We start from the raw sequence: 16,111 nt of genomic DNA, 5'->3' as shown, positions 1-16,111 counted from the left end.
TGTATTGGCGATGTGCCATATGATGGCCGCCTGGGATGCAGTGCGCGATTGCCCGATGCTTCCAAGAGTTTGGACTCTTAGTCAGGTGGTGGTGCCTCGCCTGATGCCTGGGAGTTTACCCGCTTTCTTGCAGTAGACACTACTAGGGAATCTAGTGGTGCTGGCCCTCTAATGTAGGTGGGATCTGTAGGGGCGGCTTTATATTTTTTGTCGATGCGAGGGTTGATGACCCTGACTCTGACCGGGTCTTTAAAGGGTAAATGGCGTTTACTTAGCAGGCGTATCTTCGTATGCCATTACTTCGCGGACGTTAGTACGCACGCGTTGTTACTTAGAAAACCTTTACTACGCAAGTCGGAACAGCGACTTGCGTTAGGGGGGGGGGGAAGGTGTTGGATTTAGAATCCAACACCTTCCCTAGTGTCCGCATAGACTGGAGGTGGAATAGTAAATAGTAAATTATACTATTCCAACATCCAGCACCCCCTACTGTAATTCGTTGTTCCGAATTGCGTAGGAAAGGAATGCGAACTAAAAACGCGGTCGTACTAACGACCGCGTAGTAATGGCATGCGTACTAAACGCATGCAAAGTAACGTCATATATTCCTTTAAAGACCTCCGGGGCATGTTTGATAACGCCTTTGAGCATTGGCATAATGGAAGTGGCCCTGTGTGTTGTATGGAAGGTATGAAGGAGGAAGTTCTCCTCCACGGGGTCAGTATGGAGATCCACACCATGGTAATGTGCAGCCCTTTGGAGTAGTTGGTTGAACCCCATTGAGTCTTCTGGTGGGGATGGTCTCAAAGGGTAGAGATCATCCTGTGGGACGTTAGGGATGTCTGGAATGTTATAGTCGTCCCATGGGTCTGGGGAGCCTGTACGAGTGGGGTCCCCTGTAGGGTGGTCATGGGGCTGGTCCCGTGTCATCATATACAGCATCCTCATCATCATCCGGAGAGGGTGTGGGGGAATGATGGGGTGGGGGAGGAGGTGGAGGGGGGTGGAGGAGGGGGTGAAGGTATTCTCAAAAGGGGAGGTAGCAAAGTCTTTCCTCTTTGGAGGTGGAGCTGGGGCAGGCTTGTCCAGCTGTCTCTTTTTGATGCTGAGCATCAAATATCCAGTATTAGGGTCCTTGACCAGTGTTTTTTGGAATGAATCAGGCCTAAATAGTTCTTCAGAGAGTGCGTGTTCCGTCGGTGCCGAAGGCATCGGGCCGTAGGTTTTTTTTGTTTTGGAGTCTGCACCAGTTCGGTGTTTTGAACTGTGTGGCTTTGGAAGGACTGGCTGGTCTCGGTTCCGAGATGCTTTTCGGCTTCGAGGTGTGGGTGTCGATGGTTTTATGTTTTTTGCTTGGCTCCGAAGACGGTGTCGGCACCGAGGAGCCAGTGCTGGTTTTCAGCACCGAGTGCTTCGGTGTGGAGCTCGGTGCTGAGGAGGAGACCATTTTCTTTTTCGGTGTCGGTGCGGAGGAGTGTTTCTCGGCGCCGACGGTGGGCTGGCTCAAGCCAGAGCCGCCTGAAGGCTTGATAGGCTTCTTTACCGGTCCCAAAGTCGTGGTGTGGGAAGTAGTGTCCTTGATCGTGCCTAGGCCCGAAGCGAAGGCGTGACCGAAGCCTTTTTCAATGCCGTCGAGGGTGTGGGGTGAGGGGGATGTTGGTACTCACGACCCTCTGTGCCGGAGTGATATCCTCGACATCTGAGTCGTCGGCCTCGGAGGCGCTGACGAGGCCTTCTTCGGTATGCTGTCCTTCTGGAGCGTTGACGCCTTCTCCGAAGATGTAGTCTGGGATCGCTGTTGACGAGTGTGCAATGGTTCTTCTTGCTCTTCGGTCTCGAATGGTTATCTTGGACCGGAAGGATTTGCACGCCGGACAGTCTCGAGCCTCGTGTTCAGGGGAGAGGCAAAGGTTGCATACCTCGTGGAGATCGGTGTGGGGGAATTTGGACCCACATCGAGGGCACTTTTTGAATGGAGTCCTTTCCATTAGCCAGGACCGGAGCTTGGGTAAGCCCGAAGGCCGGAATCAAAGATCTGGATCGAGGAGTGTGGAGATTGCGATCGCAAACAATACCGCGAAAATGGGGGGAGGATTTCGCGTAGATTGAAGAACTGGAAACTGTTCAGAACTGGAGCACGAAGATCACATCCGAGCCCAATGGCGGAAAAAAACAATCTGAGGATGGAGCCAAAGCCCATGCGCAATACGATCCAAAGGAGGAGTCACAGACCTCGTGACTTCCAAAGACTTTCCAAGAGGAAAAACAACTGAAAACATCCGGGCCCAACACCAGATGGCGATCTATGCACAGTGTGTAATCTGCAGCTCATATGCCTCGAACCAAGGCTTTCTTAAAGATAATGCAAATGTAGATAAAAGCGTTGATGACTGAGTGGTCGTATTTAATGTCATATGCTAAGCATTTATTTACTAAAAGAATGTTGGCCCCCGATAATGTTGTTGAAAGGTTGCCATATCTACCGTCTTGGAGCATAGCCTGAGCCTCTGGTGGCTCAGTGCTAAGCTACTAGGCCCAGACTTGATACTTCTCTTAGAATCAATTTGCAAATTGAGCCTTATGACATTTGGATTAAAGGCCACTAAATCCACTGCCCATTGCACCCACAGACTCAACATAGGATGAGAGTGTACTGGTGAGAAAGATATAATCAATTGTAGTCCCACGATCCAATCCAGTTTAGGTTGGTATTGGATTGCCAATGTGTTCAAAAGGTTCAGCTAAATGCCACACATTATAATTGGTCGAGGTCCTGTGTAATGTAACACCCTTGGTACCCAAGGGTGAGTAAGATAATATCTGAGGAACCCTTGCTGAAGAATCAAGAATTGTTGATCAGGAGCACATTTTTGCACTGAAATTTCCCTGATAAGTAAATAAGAACAATTCAAACAGTCTAAAGCCTTTTCTCTAAGTACCCCAACAACGTTGTATAGGATGTCAACACTACACTGCTTATTGTGAGAATATAGTGTCGTAAAAGTTTAATAAGAAAAAGTTTAACTATCTAGAGCAAACAATCCAGAAAACCTGAATTCCTGGGTGTGAAAGAGGGGCTACAGTGACTTTACACTGTAGAGATGAATATGTTCTTGAGCTAGTCGCATGTCAATAAAGAACTACGGATTATCTCACAGGGTAGGTGATAGAAGCGGTCAACCAAACGCTGCATTACAATTCTGTAGAGCTAAATTATCACGTTGTTCTCTAGAGCTAAAGTATTGCTTGGCCCTCAAGAGCTAAAGCATTGGTGGGCCCTCAAAAGCTAAAGCATCTGTGGGGCCTCCAAACCAAAAACACAAATAATAAATCAGGTTGTACTCACCCATGCTTGGCTTGCAATCCAAGATATGGAAACCATTATGCATACAAGCAGCCAGCAGTAAGTTAGCATGTGTGGGGTGCCACTTAAGCCTCCAGACTCCACCCTCGACATGGGTGTCACCCAAGGGACATTTCATTTGCCTTGTATCCCACAGGAGAACATGTTCATCATAGCTAAAACATAAGCCAGGAAATGTATTGTACACTTGAACACAAGCTTCTGTTACACAGCCCTAATTAGACAATAACAGTGTACTGCAATAATTTAAGGACCAATTTATAGCACACAGATAATATTGTGAACACATTTAAGCGGAGAAAGGATAGTTTGTTTTGCTAAAATCAGTAGCACTGCAGTGTTACTATGTATCAATTACCTAATTATCCTGCAGAGGCTATGAACATGAAATTGTAACTAATCATGTAATCAAACTGCAATAAAGTGACTCAGTTTCCTATGTCACAGATTGCTTAGCTGTAAATCTGATGCCATGTTCGGATCAGGTCTCTTTCTTGATTTAAAGAGGTTTCCTAATCCACATCCCCTTATCATTCGCCAGCATGGTTTTTTATGCACCTGTCCACTTCTCTTACTGATGGGTCAGTGTGCAAAGGTTCATAAGGACAATACCTCCTTCTTGAACTTCCAGGTCAGTGAGTGGTCATCTTCACTCGTCACTACCTTTCAAATACCATGCTGACAGACATTAGCCAATAGGACTTCCACCTCTTCCATCATATCCAGGAATCAGGTAATAAAAATTAAAATACATTTAAAAGTGGTGTGAAAACCATCTATATATAAGAATAAATACGTTGTTTTTCAACAACCAACTGTTGGTTAAGAAACAGATACCACTCCTTGATTTGTGCATCATATTCAATACAGCTAAATACTTTAGGCAGAGCATGTTGAAGCCTTTTCTATTAAAACTGAAACATTCCCAGTAGCCAGCAGATGGCGAGTGTCACTTTACGTGCAGGTGGCCTATAGCACAGAGCAGCAACAAGATCTGCCAGAAAATCACTAAAACAGTTAGCGCTCTGACTTCAACCACACAACACCCTTGCAGAATACTACATGGCTCCAGGAGCCATGAAGGTCCTATCCAGGCTATAAATACAGGTGCTATGAAGAAGCACTGGTAAGATACAGCTGCTCCATTCCCTTTCTGGCCGAGATTTTTTTTAAATTTGAAAAACTGCAAAACAGACAAGGCGTGTGACCACGATAAAATGGAAGCAGAAGGTCTGCACACAAGTGTGAATGGATGCACACTGCCTCTACTGGCCTTCTCCATGACAGATGACCCATTACAATATAATTTAATTATACATTAGGAATGTTTACCTCCCAGTTGCTAGTATATTCTCCATGTGCGGGTTGCTCTGGATGCTGCACACTCCCATTGTGTGTCTAAACAGGAAACACAACACAAAGCAACAATATTTGAAGACCAGCAGGCCACAGAAGGATGTAAAGACGGAAGAAATAATTAGTGATAAGTGCGATCTTTTAAGGATTCACATGCCTTTTTATATATATTCCCCACTATCAGACTAAGAATCCCAATCTTTCTTTCGGTTTATCAATTAACACACAATAGTGCACATGATTTCACATGTATACAGCCTTTCCCTATCAATTCATTTATCTTCCTCTTCCAGTCAGTCAATTAGAGCTATGTTGGTCCAGGCCACGCCCTTGAGGCCGTTTTAGTTTTATTCTTTGAACATGAACAACAAGAATGTTATGCTTAGTTCCATTAGGACAATCAATAAGGGGCAACCCTATATTCCTAGGAACCTGGCTATATACTTTATCAATAAACAGTGGTGTCCTCCGAGGAAGAAAAACTAGCCTTCGCATCCTAGACAAAACACTACTATCTCTTTTTTTTATTTTATTGTTTTTATTAATAAAGCGTATGACAGACAGTTATACAGCATTTGCATACAATATTCGCAAGTTACATTCAACACCTTATCTGGGACAAAGGCTGAGAAAATATATACATTAAACAATTACTTCTCTGCCTCTATTCCTTCGCATTTCCAATTCCACCACGGGTGATACGCATATCTCCCCCCTGTGAGTGTTCCACTTCAACCATTTCCTGTCCCATTTCTTCGGGCACCCTCTGGCTATAAAAACGTCTTTCTCCGCTACCATACACCTGTCGAGTTCTTTCAGCCACACTGACACTGCAGGCGGTGCCACTCCGCCCCACCCCCTCGCTATTTCCCTCTTGACTAGTGTGTATCCCAGCGTCACCAATTGTTGTTCCATTTCAGTCAGGTCTGTATCGTCCCATATATTAAGCAAACCCAGGCGGGGCGTCGGAATGGAATGGAATGGAAAGAGAATTTTTATAGCGCGATGGCTACCCAGGGGCGTCCCAGCGCTGCAGAGGAGAGTAGGTTGAGCCGGAAGCGCTGGATTTAGTGGAGCTGAGGGAAGATTTAGGTAGAAGTTTTATTAAAGAGCCAGGTCTTAAGAAGTTTTCGGAAAGTAAGTAGATTGGATTCTGATCTGATTGGGAGGGGGAGAGAGTGCCAGGTCTTGGCCAGATTGTAGGAGAGCGACCGGCCTCCACATCTGGCTCGTCTGATGCGTGGTACTGAGGTGAGGTGGGAGGTCGCGGATCTGAGGGGGCGATTGGGATGATAGGCTTTTACCAAGGGGTGATTGATGGAAGGGCCTGTTCCCCAATAGGAGCGATGTGCAATGCACATGCTCTTGAATTCGATTCTAGCTCTCACAGGGAGCCAGTGGAGATCCTTCAATCTGGCTTTGACTGAGACTCGGCGAGGGATGTCGAGAAGGATTCTTGCCGCGCAGTTTTGAATGATTTGAAGTTCGTTGAGTGTGGACTGTGGGGCCCCAAGGTATAGGGCGTTACCGCAGTCGAGACGGGATAGAATTAGTCCTTGGACCATGATCCGTCTTGAGTGAAACGGGAGGAGAGGGAGGATTTTTCGAAGTAGTCTCATTAGCCCGAAGCAGGTGGCTGCAAGCTTGGTTGCTTGGTGGTTGAATGTAAGAGTTTGGTCCAGCCAGATGCCTAGACTCTTGATTTGTTCCTTGGGTTGTGGGGGGCTGCCTAAACAGAGGGGCCAGATGGAATCAATGGATTTCATGATGTTATTTCCAAGGAGCATTACCTCTATTTTATCCCCGTTTAGTTTTAAACAGGAGCCTGACATCCAGGCGGCAACTGCTTCCAAGCAATTGTGTAGGCTGTGGTGGGAGTTGAGAGGTGGGTCCAGCGCAACCACTAGCTGTGTGTCGTCCGCATAGGTGACAATTTTCACACCGAAGGGGCGGACGACATCAGCTGGAGGGCTAAGATAAACATTAAAAAGGGTGGGACTCAGGGGAGGAGCCCTGAGGCACTCCGCAATTAAGAGGTTTACTGGAGGAGGTGAAATCCTTCTCAAATACTTGGAAGGATCTGTCTGTCAGATAGGATCTCATCCAGGTGAGTGCTGTTCCTGAGATTCCTATCATGCCAAGGCGGTGGAGTAGAATGTCGTGATTTACAGTGTCGAAGGCGGCACTTAGGTCGAGTAGGACGATGGCTGCAGACCCGCCACCGTCCAGGATCCTTCTTGCCTCCTCCGTCACTGCTATCAGGGCAGTCTCCGTTCCATGACGAGGCCTAAAACCAGTCTGGGTGGGGTCCAGTATGTTGTTAGATTCCAGGAAGTCGGTCAAAACAGAATTGACGTGCTTCTCAAGAAGTTTGCTGAGCCAGGGTAGAAGGGAGATAGGTCGGTAGTTAGAAGGATTGGTTTGATCGAGGCTGGGTTTCTTTAATAGAGCTTTGACCATAGCTCTTTTCCATAGAGGCAGGACAATGCCAGTATGGAGGGAGGAGTTGAGCAGGTCTTGGATGGTAGGTGAAATCTGACTGGTTATTGGGATGAGAACCCTAGGGGGGGGCTGGATCGGTGGGTGATCCGGATTTGACCTGTCACATAATCTTTTCTAGGTTGATTAGGTCTAGTGACGGAATGCTATTGAGAGCATTGAGTGGGACTGTCGTGGGGCCTATGTTGGCGGTATCGCTGGGCGAGGTGGCGGAGTGAGATAAAGAGGAGTTGATGACTTCTATTTTATGGTGAAAGAACTCCGCTATCTCCTCACAATGGGTTTGGGTATTGTTGTGATCCTTTGGGGTCTCGGGAAGTTGCAGGAGGGATTTAGCTATCCGGTAGATCTCCTTGGGTTTAGAAGCTGCCTTGTCGATCTTTTGTTCGTAGTATTTGGCCTGAGCTAGTTTGATATTTGCTTTGTAGTTTTTGATAGCTGCTCTATAGTTCGCTTTGTCTACTGGGAGATAATCGGGCTTACCGTCTTCCCCAATGCGAACTGCATACGAGTTGTGGCCCTATCCCATAGATCGCGCACAAGCGGGCATTCCCACAGAATATGATAAAAAGTGTCTGGCTGCCGGCAATCCTTTAGACGTAGGTCATCCTGCCTAGACCCTATTTTTGCCAGTGTTATCCCCGTCAGATAGGAGCGATGTAGAATACGAAGCTGTATTAATCTGAATCTAAGTGTAATAGCAAGCGCCTGTCGCCAATCCTCGATCAGCCCAAGGTCTCTCGCCCATTGTTCCTTAAGCTTCCCAAAGGCATCAGGCAAATTATTCCTAAGTTTTTTTATAGGTCAAGGAGATCGCCTTGGGCTGCAGCGGTCCATCCAACAAGCGATCCTCAAGAGGCGACGATTCCGGTATGTCCTCACAACTAGGGAAAGCCGTCCGCAAGGCATGTCTAATTTGCAGATACCTGAAAACCTCTCCTGGTGCCAATTGGTAGCTCTTCTGCAGGTCCTCAAATTTGAGAAATGCTCCTTTTTTAACCAAGTCATTAACTGTCGAGATACCGATGACATCTCACCTATCGAAACCCGGTTGATAGCACAACATGCCTAGTTTCTGCGTGTACCACAATGGCGTTGCCTTGGTGAGCACGCCAGCCCATCCCAGACGTGAGTTAGCCATCTGCCAGATCTGCACCGTATGCAGTGTGGGGCCAATATACCTTAGTTTCTTGGTACGGAAATACAGGGCTCCTAGATACCCAGAGCGATCCATCTGGTATCTATCTAGAGCATATGCGAGGTCATCTGGCAGGGCGTACCTCCATTGATTTACAGCCACCAATTGAGAGGCTCAATAATACAACCTTATGTCAGGCAGCGCTATACCCCCATCATACCACCCTTTCGTTAGTTTCTGAAGCGCAATCCTCGGGGCCTTGCCATCCCAAAGCAGTGTACTCATCTCCCCTTCCACCGCTACAAAGTATGCATCCGGAATTCGGTGCGGGCAGTTCTGGAGAATGTACAGAAAGCGCGGGAGTGCCAACATTTTAAAAGAGCAGCGTGCCCCACCAATGACAGAGGCAGCGACCTCCAATGCTTAACATCCGTACGCAGTCTCGCCAACGGGGATGCCAAATTTCGACTATAGAAGAGAGCCGGATCTGACGTAATAAAGACTCCCAGGTATTTAAATCCATCCGCTGCAACCACCAGCGTGCAGTCTCTAGGGAGACTGGGGGTCTGCCCATGCAACACATACAGCACCGATTTATCCCAGTTAATTGCGTACCCCGAGTACTTCCCGAAGTTCGTAAAAATATTAACAACTGTGGGAATCGACTTATATGGAGAGGCAAGATATAACAATATGTCATCGGCATAAATAGATATTCTATCCTCACCCTTCAGCGACCATCTAAACCCCCGCACCATCACGTCGCGATGGATCCAGGCCACCAGGGGCTCCAGCATAAGGAAAAACAGCATCGGGGACAGCGGGCACCCCTGCCTCGTCATAGCGTGAACTTTCGGGACGTTTAATTGTTAACTCTCACCTGCCCCTGGATGTCAGTATACAGCAGCCTCACCCACCGTATAAATTTAGAGCCCAACCCAGCTCTCACAAGAACCTCAAAAAGATATGGCCATTCGATTGAATCGAATGCCATGGATGCATCCAGTGACAGTATAACTGCATCCTCCCTCAGAAAGTCCCCGTGCGCCATCACATTATGCAGCCGGCGGATGTTAAGGGCTGTGTTTCTACCAGGCATGAAGCCAGACTGATCTGGGTGTACCAGAGAGGAGATCACCGTCCCAAGCCGCGTGGCAAGGACTTTTGCCAAGATCTTTGCCTCTACATTTATCAACGAAATTGGCCTGTATGAGCTACAGTCACTTGCTGGCTTTCCCGCCTTATGAATAACTATACTGGCTAGACGTTGGTCTAGAAAACACTACTATCTTTAACATTATTTTGTGATCAGGTTCTGCACTCTACATTCCGATAACTGGCGTCAGGATTATTAACTTGGATTTTGAACCTCCTTGAAATTTTTGAGAGGTATATCCTTCCATATAATGGGGATGATTTAAACCGTTGTGTTGTTATTGCTATGTTTGTTTCCAAGAATATCAGTTGCATTGTGACAATATAAGGAGGTGGTGATCAATGTCTCTGACCTAGAACATTTATCATTCTGGGTAGATCGGACAGGTTTACAGATGATTATTAGAAAACCATAAAGTAGTGGAGCGGCCCTTTCAACACAGATTGGGTCTTTGTCTCATTACAGGTTTGTCCTTTTGAAGACCCCGATAAAATACGATACATAAAAGGGTGGAAATGTCGACCCTGAAGCATGTACATGTATTGGCATCTGCTTTGAACTGTACTCCAGTTTTGTATAAAACACAGTGCTGACTTTTCTCCATGCTTATTATCTTTTTTGTTAACACTTATTGTGCACCTGATCTCACTTTTGTTACGATTCACTGTGCTGTTCACTGAACACCTAGATGATTAGGTTCATTTACATTATTGTGTTACGTGTATATGTGTAATTGCATTGAGTCATGTAATGGAAAATGACCTCCATATTCTTGATGACTTTTACCTAGGGAAGGCTATTGTGGGTTTCTCGAGGGAATCAGTATTTTTTATATGTTCAGTTATACAGCAAATAAACACAGAGCTTCTTGATGCTAAAGAAACACTGAACAGGAAAATATGAAAGGGAGAAGGGCAGAACAGACGTACCTATTATAATAGTGGGTACTTTCTCATATAAGAATTCATGGACAACAGTGCCTTATAAGGCAGTCTGGAGAGGATAGGTAACCAATGTAAGGATTTGGGTACAGGCATATATTTGCTATTATTGTGGTGCCAATCACAATGCAATGCAAACGTTTGGTGTAATATATGCCCTTTTGGCAGGGCCAATAACAATGCGATCCGAACACGTTGAATGACCGAAGGTGAACAGGACTGAAAAGGTTTCTGGTAAACTCGGACAGACAGAGTTGGCAATAGCTTACAAACTTCAGCTAAGGAAACATGGGTGTGTTGAACCAAAGGTTAAGTTCAACAAAAAGGACAGTTATGCTTGGCAATTGCCAGAGTTGCGATCTCTTCTATAAAAGAGAACAGTTTTGCAAGGGCTACATTAGGTGGTCTATAGGTAAGAATAAAACCAAGTCAATGGGCCTTCAGTGAGACAAAAAGTGTCTTGATTTCATTATTAAACTGTGTCTGAATCATTTCAACAGGTACAGGCTGATGAGTGATGACAGCTTCTCAGCCCCTCCCTCTGTCAGTCCTATCCTTCTCAGTTTTAAAGACATCAGGTACTAGGGCAACAAGTCAGGAAGCACTATCGTCTGTCAAACAGTAGATATCACAGAGGGAGAACAGGCCTGCCATTTTAAATCTATGTTTTATTGCAGACATAACGTGCACACAATGGCTTTGAGATAGGATTTATTTTAGCCATTCCTGTATGCAGAGAAAAGGACTCTCTACGAAGGAATAGTGTGATAAAGATTTTAGTTGCTGAGAGCGTGAATAGTGTGAGATGAGAATAAGGGAAGCAGCAGTTTGAGAGAATACATTTTCTTAATAAACTCACCAGAGTTTGAGGAAGGGGCTGAGGTAATCTGGTCAGCACAGCTGGTGGTGTGTCAGCACGGACAAGCTTGCCAGTGGCCTATATGATGCGGGGACACAGTGCTGATGGGATTAAGTAGCATCCGGCCAGCCTGCATATTACCAAAGAAAAGGGAACCTTGACAGCAAACCAAGACGGTCACTAGACAATGCCACGGCCTGATCTTTTACCAAGATGACAGATCTATAATAGTATTATTGAGTGTAGGTTCAGGCAAGATAACAACAAAAAAATTCCACAAGTGACCTGATACCTTAAAATATAGTTGAAGTATGGCACTGGTTATTAGATACAAGAATACGCCTTTCGGGAAATTGGGGAGGGTCACATGTGAATCTATGAAAGATATCAATGCTGGAGCTCTACATCTAGAGATAAATTCATTTAATCTCCAGCACTAGTTTTTCCATAAAAGCACATACCTTCTTGGCGCACAAAGGAGCTATCCGTGGTACGTTGAGTGGTGCCACAAATAAACAATTTTTTCACATTCAGTTTATTTGTAAAGCATAATAGTCCAAACGTGGTATCTCCTGATTCAAAACACAGAAGTGAGATCTGTGAACAAGAAGTTATATGATGGCTAGTTAGGGAGCAGGTGCTATTTCAGTGCCAGCTGAAAATCAAAATGTTTCTTAAACTTTGAAGTTATGAGGAGGACTGTTCATCTTAGAATTTCAATACAGTCATGGATTGGATTTTCCAATATTGGGTGCAATCCGAGAGAGTGGGCAAAGGACAAGAAAACAATAACCCTATTTTGTGGTACCTAGCAAAGGCAGGGCATTTTCTATCACAGGAGTTCCTTGTATTTGAAAAATGTTTTGGATTGCCGATGTATCCAGCTTTTATTCATGGAATATTACTCTGCCTCTTGATATTTTCAGTGGTTTTATTTCCGACTTATAGCTCCATCAGAAATCATTGTATTTGTTTAAATGCCCAAGGTCAGGATGGGTGTTCTACCCATAAACAGATGGCCCAATTAAATCTTAGAATTCTCAAAACATAATTGTTTGAGGTTTTCTTTTCCCAGGATGGATATGAGCATGGATTATTATGCCCAGTCTGGTTACATCTATTTAAGAGAGACCTGAGGTGTCAGACATCTTTCCTTTATTGTTCTAGCCATGATTGGGGTGCTCCTCTTCAAGCCCTTGTGGTCAATAGAACTGCTGATCCATAAGAGGAATAGGCTGTTATGTGTAGAGCACACAGTACATTTGCTGGCAAAGCTTAAGAGCTCTTTACCTAAACACAGAAAAAGGCCTTTTTATGAGTAAGGAAGAGCAATATCCTTGTGGAATAGCTTTCAGCCAGACTACAAGTTGCCTGGTGTTCATCTGGGATTACCAGGTGTGGGAACACCAGACCTGGTTTTAGCGGGAGTTAATTTGCACATAGTAAAACCACCGGGGACCATGGGGTTAATACACATTGTAAAATAAAATAATATATATATGTTAGCAGATCCGCATTTCCTCAACATGCATCCAAACCACCGGGGGTGCCGAAAAACACACGTGCCTGGGCGTGTAGAAACTTCAATACCTCCGACCCAAAAATCCAAAAGAGGAAGGCATGGCACTCCTTAGAGCTAAATGTTCAATGAGGGTTTTTTATTCCAGCATGAAACAAAAAATCAATAAAAGAGCGTCTATGCATTTCGGCACAAAGGCTTTTTCACAACGCTGGCTAACAGTTACACAATGTGTATGTATATATCAAGCTCCTATCATCTGATCCTAGAGCACTGCACTTTTCTTCATAACAGTAAGCCCTAGAAAGTCCAGAACTACGTTCTCTGAGAAATTTTGCGTCAAACTTGGCAACATAGTACTTTACTCCTACCTCCTACTAACTGGATAGACAGAGACAGGAGCAAGAAAAAAGTTCCTGCTGTAAGTGTCAGAAGGCCAACCAGGGGAACGATTGGTTTTGAGAGCAGCTTGGTTGAAGCATCATAGACAATACGATGCGTATAATACAAAAGTGACAGTCTCTATGTTTAACTTTCCAATAGCTCTGTTGGCGATTCGATGGAAGGCTACATCATCTCCTGGACTCAGGGTCGTTCATGCCACAGTTCGGATGAGTTATCTGCACGGTTTCATTTTTTTGCCTGTTTCGTGATGATGGGTCTTTCTGTGGAGGGAGATGGGTATTTGCACAGGCCCAGTAGCTACAGTGGCAGACATAAGAGATAATATTTGTGAAGTCTCTAAAGCTGGCACCTGATGTGATAGGAAAAAAATCTCTTGTCCGTTTTTAACTCCTCTCTCAATGGAAAAGAGCTTCCATCCTCCTCCTTATCATTCTAATCAAAAACTCAGTCTGAACTATGCCGAGCCCAGCAACCAACACACCATTTCCCGCCTCCCACTCCCTGCAAAGATAGTGGAGAAAGTAATAAATACACAACCTGCCCAGTTCATTCTAGATAACCATTTGATGGACCCTAAGCAATTCGGATTGAGACCTGGGCACAGTACAGAAACTGCACCGAAAGACACGGAAGATATGAGGGCTGCGCTGGACAGCGGATGTGCTGCAGCTCTTATTCTCCTCTATTTGTCAGCAGCCTTTGATGTGGTCGATTACAAGCTGCTGATCAATTGAGTGGGTGAACTAGGAGTCAAGGATAAGGCCCTGGCCTTGCTGACTTCCTTTTTGTGAGGCAGACTACAAACATTTGTTCTAGACCAGTATGAATCCTCCCCTTTCTCCCTCCCACGCAGGGTCCCTCAGGGATCAGCGCTCAGCCCAACCTATTTAATGTATACATTTCTGAACTGGCTACCTTGATTAAAACATCTGACTTCTCCCCAACTTCCTATGCTGACGAAACGGAGATAGTAGTGTCGGTTTTTAATAACGATGCCTAAGTCGCCACCTGCTTCCATGATTGTATGCGCACAATCAGTTAATGGATGAACAAACACTTAGCGCGCTACCAGTGGTCCGATCAGCGGGGCTCATCGTCAATACTGAAAGATAGCGAATGGAGCGGCATGTCTGACAGTGGGGCGGGGGGGGGGGGGGGGGGTTGGAGGGATTGGGGGTGGGCAGAGGGTGTTTTGTTCACTTGTTATCTATTGCGGAGGCGTACAGCGAGGCCTTGTAGAACACTTTTGAACTGGATCCTCCGGAGGGGGCTATAGGCCGTGCCTAACCAGACGCTGCTGACGATGTGCGGGTTTGAAGGACCAAGGGGGGGGGGGAATAGGGGTAAGAGGAGCGATGCTCCTTCCAGGTGCCTTAAATACTGTATGTGCAGGATGAGATCTCAGCATTGGGGGCTTAAGGAACGACCCTGTCTTATGTTGTGAAGGGTAGAGGGTCATCGATGCAACAGTAGTTGTTCGGGAGGCCTTGACAGGAACTCTAGCGAATGTGACGTATTCAGCCACGGCCTATCTCGCATTAGTTATTGTTGTGCTTACTGTCATGTCGAAATAAAACTGCAATAAAGTTTATTTAAAAAAAAAAAAAAAAAATGGATGAACAAACACTGCCTGAAGTTCAACTCAGGAAAAACGGAGGTGGTACTGTTTGGTAACCTCTTTCCAGCATGGGTCCCTTGCTGGTGGTTAGAAGAACTAGGCCCTCTTCCCACCCCCGTGTCCAAGGCCAAGAACCTAGGAGTTGAAATTGACAACAAGCTGAACTTTCAAAGCCAGGTCAATGTCTCCTCCTCCTATGCACTTTGGATGATCAAAAAATTATCTCTTTTATTCCAGCCAACAATCCCCCCCCAAAAACGTCATCACCGCCTTAGTCATATCAAACATAGATTACTGTAATGGCTTATATATGAACATCCACGAAAAGCATCTCAACAGGCTTCACACGGTGCAAAACATGACTGCCAGGCTTCTCCTAGGAATTCCCAAATTCCAATCTCTTTCTCAGGAAATCCATAAGTTACACTGGCTTCCAGTAAGAAGTTGTATCAAGGTCAAAGCCCGTTGCACCACCCACAAGGCTTTGCACAATACTGGCCCGGAGTTCCTGAGGCACATCTTTGAGTGGTACAAACCTAGAAGACTTCTGCATTCCTTACGAGCCAAGAGATTGGTGGTCCCTAGATTTCGAAAGATGAACTGGGAAGGAAGAAGCTTCATCACAGGAACGACCACGCTCTGGAACCTCCCCCCCCCCCCCACCAATATCAGAGCCTTGCCCGCCCTGGTATCCTTTAGAAAGGAGATTAAAACATGGCTATTTAAAAGTTAGGGTCCTTTTCAATTGTGTTCAAGTGAAGTTAGCGTAAAGACACCTCAGGGTATACCGGCGCTCTATAAATCTTTTTAACATAACAATCTCCCTTGTGATGGAGTGGTGTCCATTGATGGGATGGCTTACCCTTTCAAGAAGGAATGTATTTCTATTAGGATGCAGCAGCATATGACTTTCCAAGTATAAGTGTCATACAGCAGGACAAGTTCATATTTAGAACATGAGACAGTAAACCGAATGGGTGGTATAACCAGAACCCGTGTGGTTGTAAATTGTACCCGTTAATTAGGTTGTTGAGTGACAGAAAGAACAGTAAGGACATACAGACAATGCAAAGCATGTACAATTTGAGGAATATATATATAAAATTGACAGATTAATATTGTTAGATTACAACGTGGGATAATAGATGTCTTAACTACAGCATACTGGGCCACAAGCTCCTCCAATAAGGCTCTGGCAATTCAACAGGGAAAGAGAGGATGACAAGGTCCTGATTCTCTTCCATGCCCTTTGCCTC

General features: G+C 45.4%; 1 protein-coding gene across 2 annotated transcripts in view; it reads right to left on the bottom strand.

Annotated features, from left to right (window-relative positions):
* Nucleotides 1-16,111, bottom strand: part of DPH7 (diphthamide biosynthesis 7) — a 118,338-nt gene that overhangs the window by 9,015 nt on the left and 93,212 nt on the right. For both annotated transcript variants that reach the window (XM_085610500.1, XM_085610508.1), the window contains exons 8-9: nucleotides 4,697-4,762; nucleotides 3,347-3,519 (exon numbers count right to left, since the gene is read on the bottom strand). In XM_085610500.1, coding sequence (XP_085466626.1) covers nucleotides 3,347-3,519; nucleotides 4,697-4,762 — 239 coding nt within the window. The remainder of the gene's footprint in view (nucleotides 1-3,346; nucleotides 3,520-4,696; nucleotides 4,763-16,111) is intronic.

Source organism: Triturus cristatus, chromosome 1_2 (genome assembly GCF_964204655.1).
Source record: "Triturus cristatus chromosome 1_2, aTriCri1.1, whole genome shotgun sequence".
Classification (NCBI taxonomy): Eukaryota; Metazoa; Chordata; class Amphibia; order Caudata; family Salamandridae; genus Triturus; species Triturus cristatus.
The sequence above is the reverse complement of the archived record's forward strand: the minus strand, read 5'-3'. Positions and strand labels throughout refer to the sequence as shown.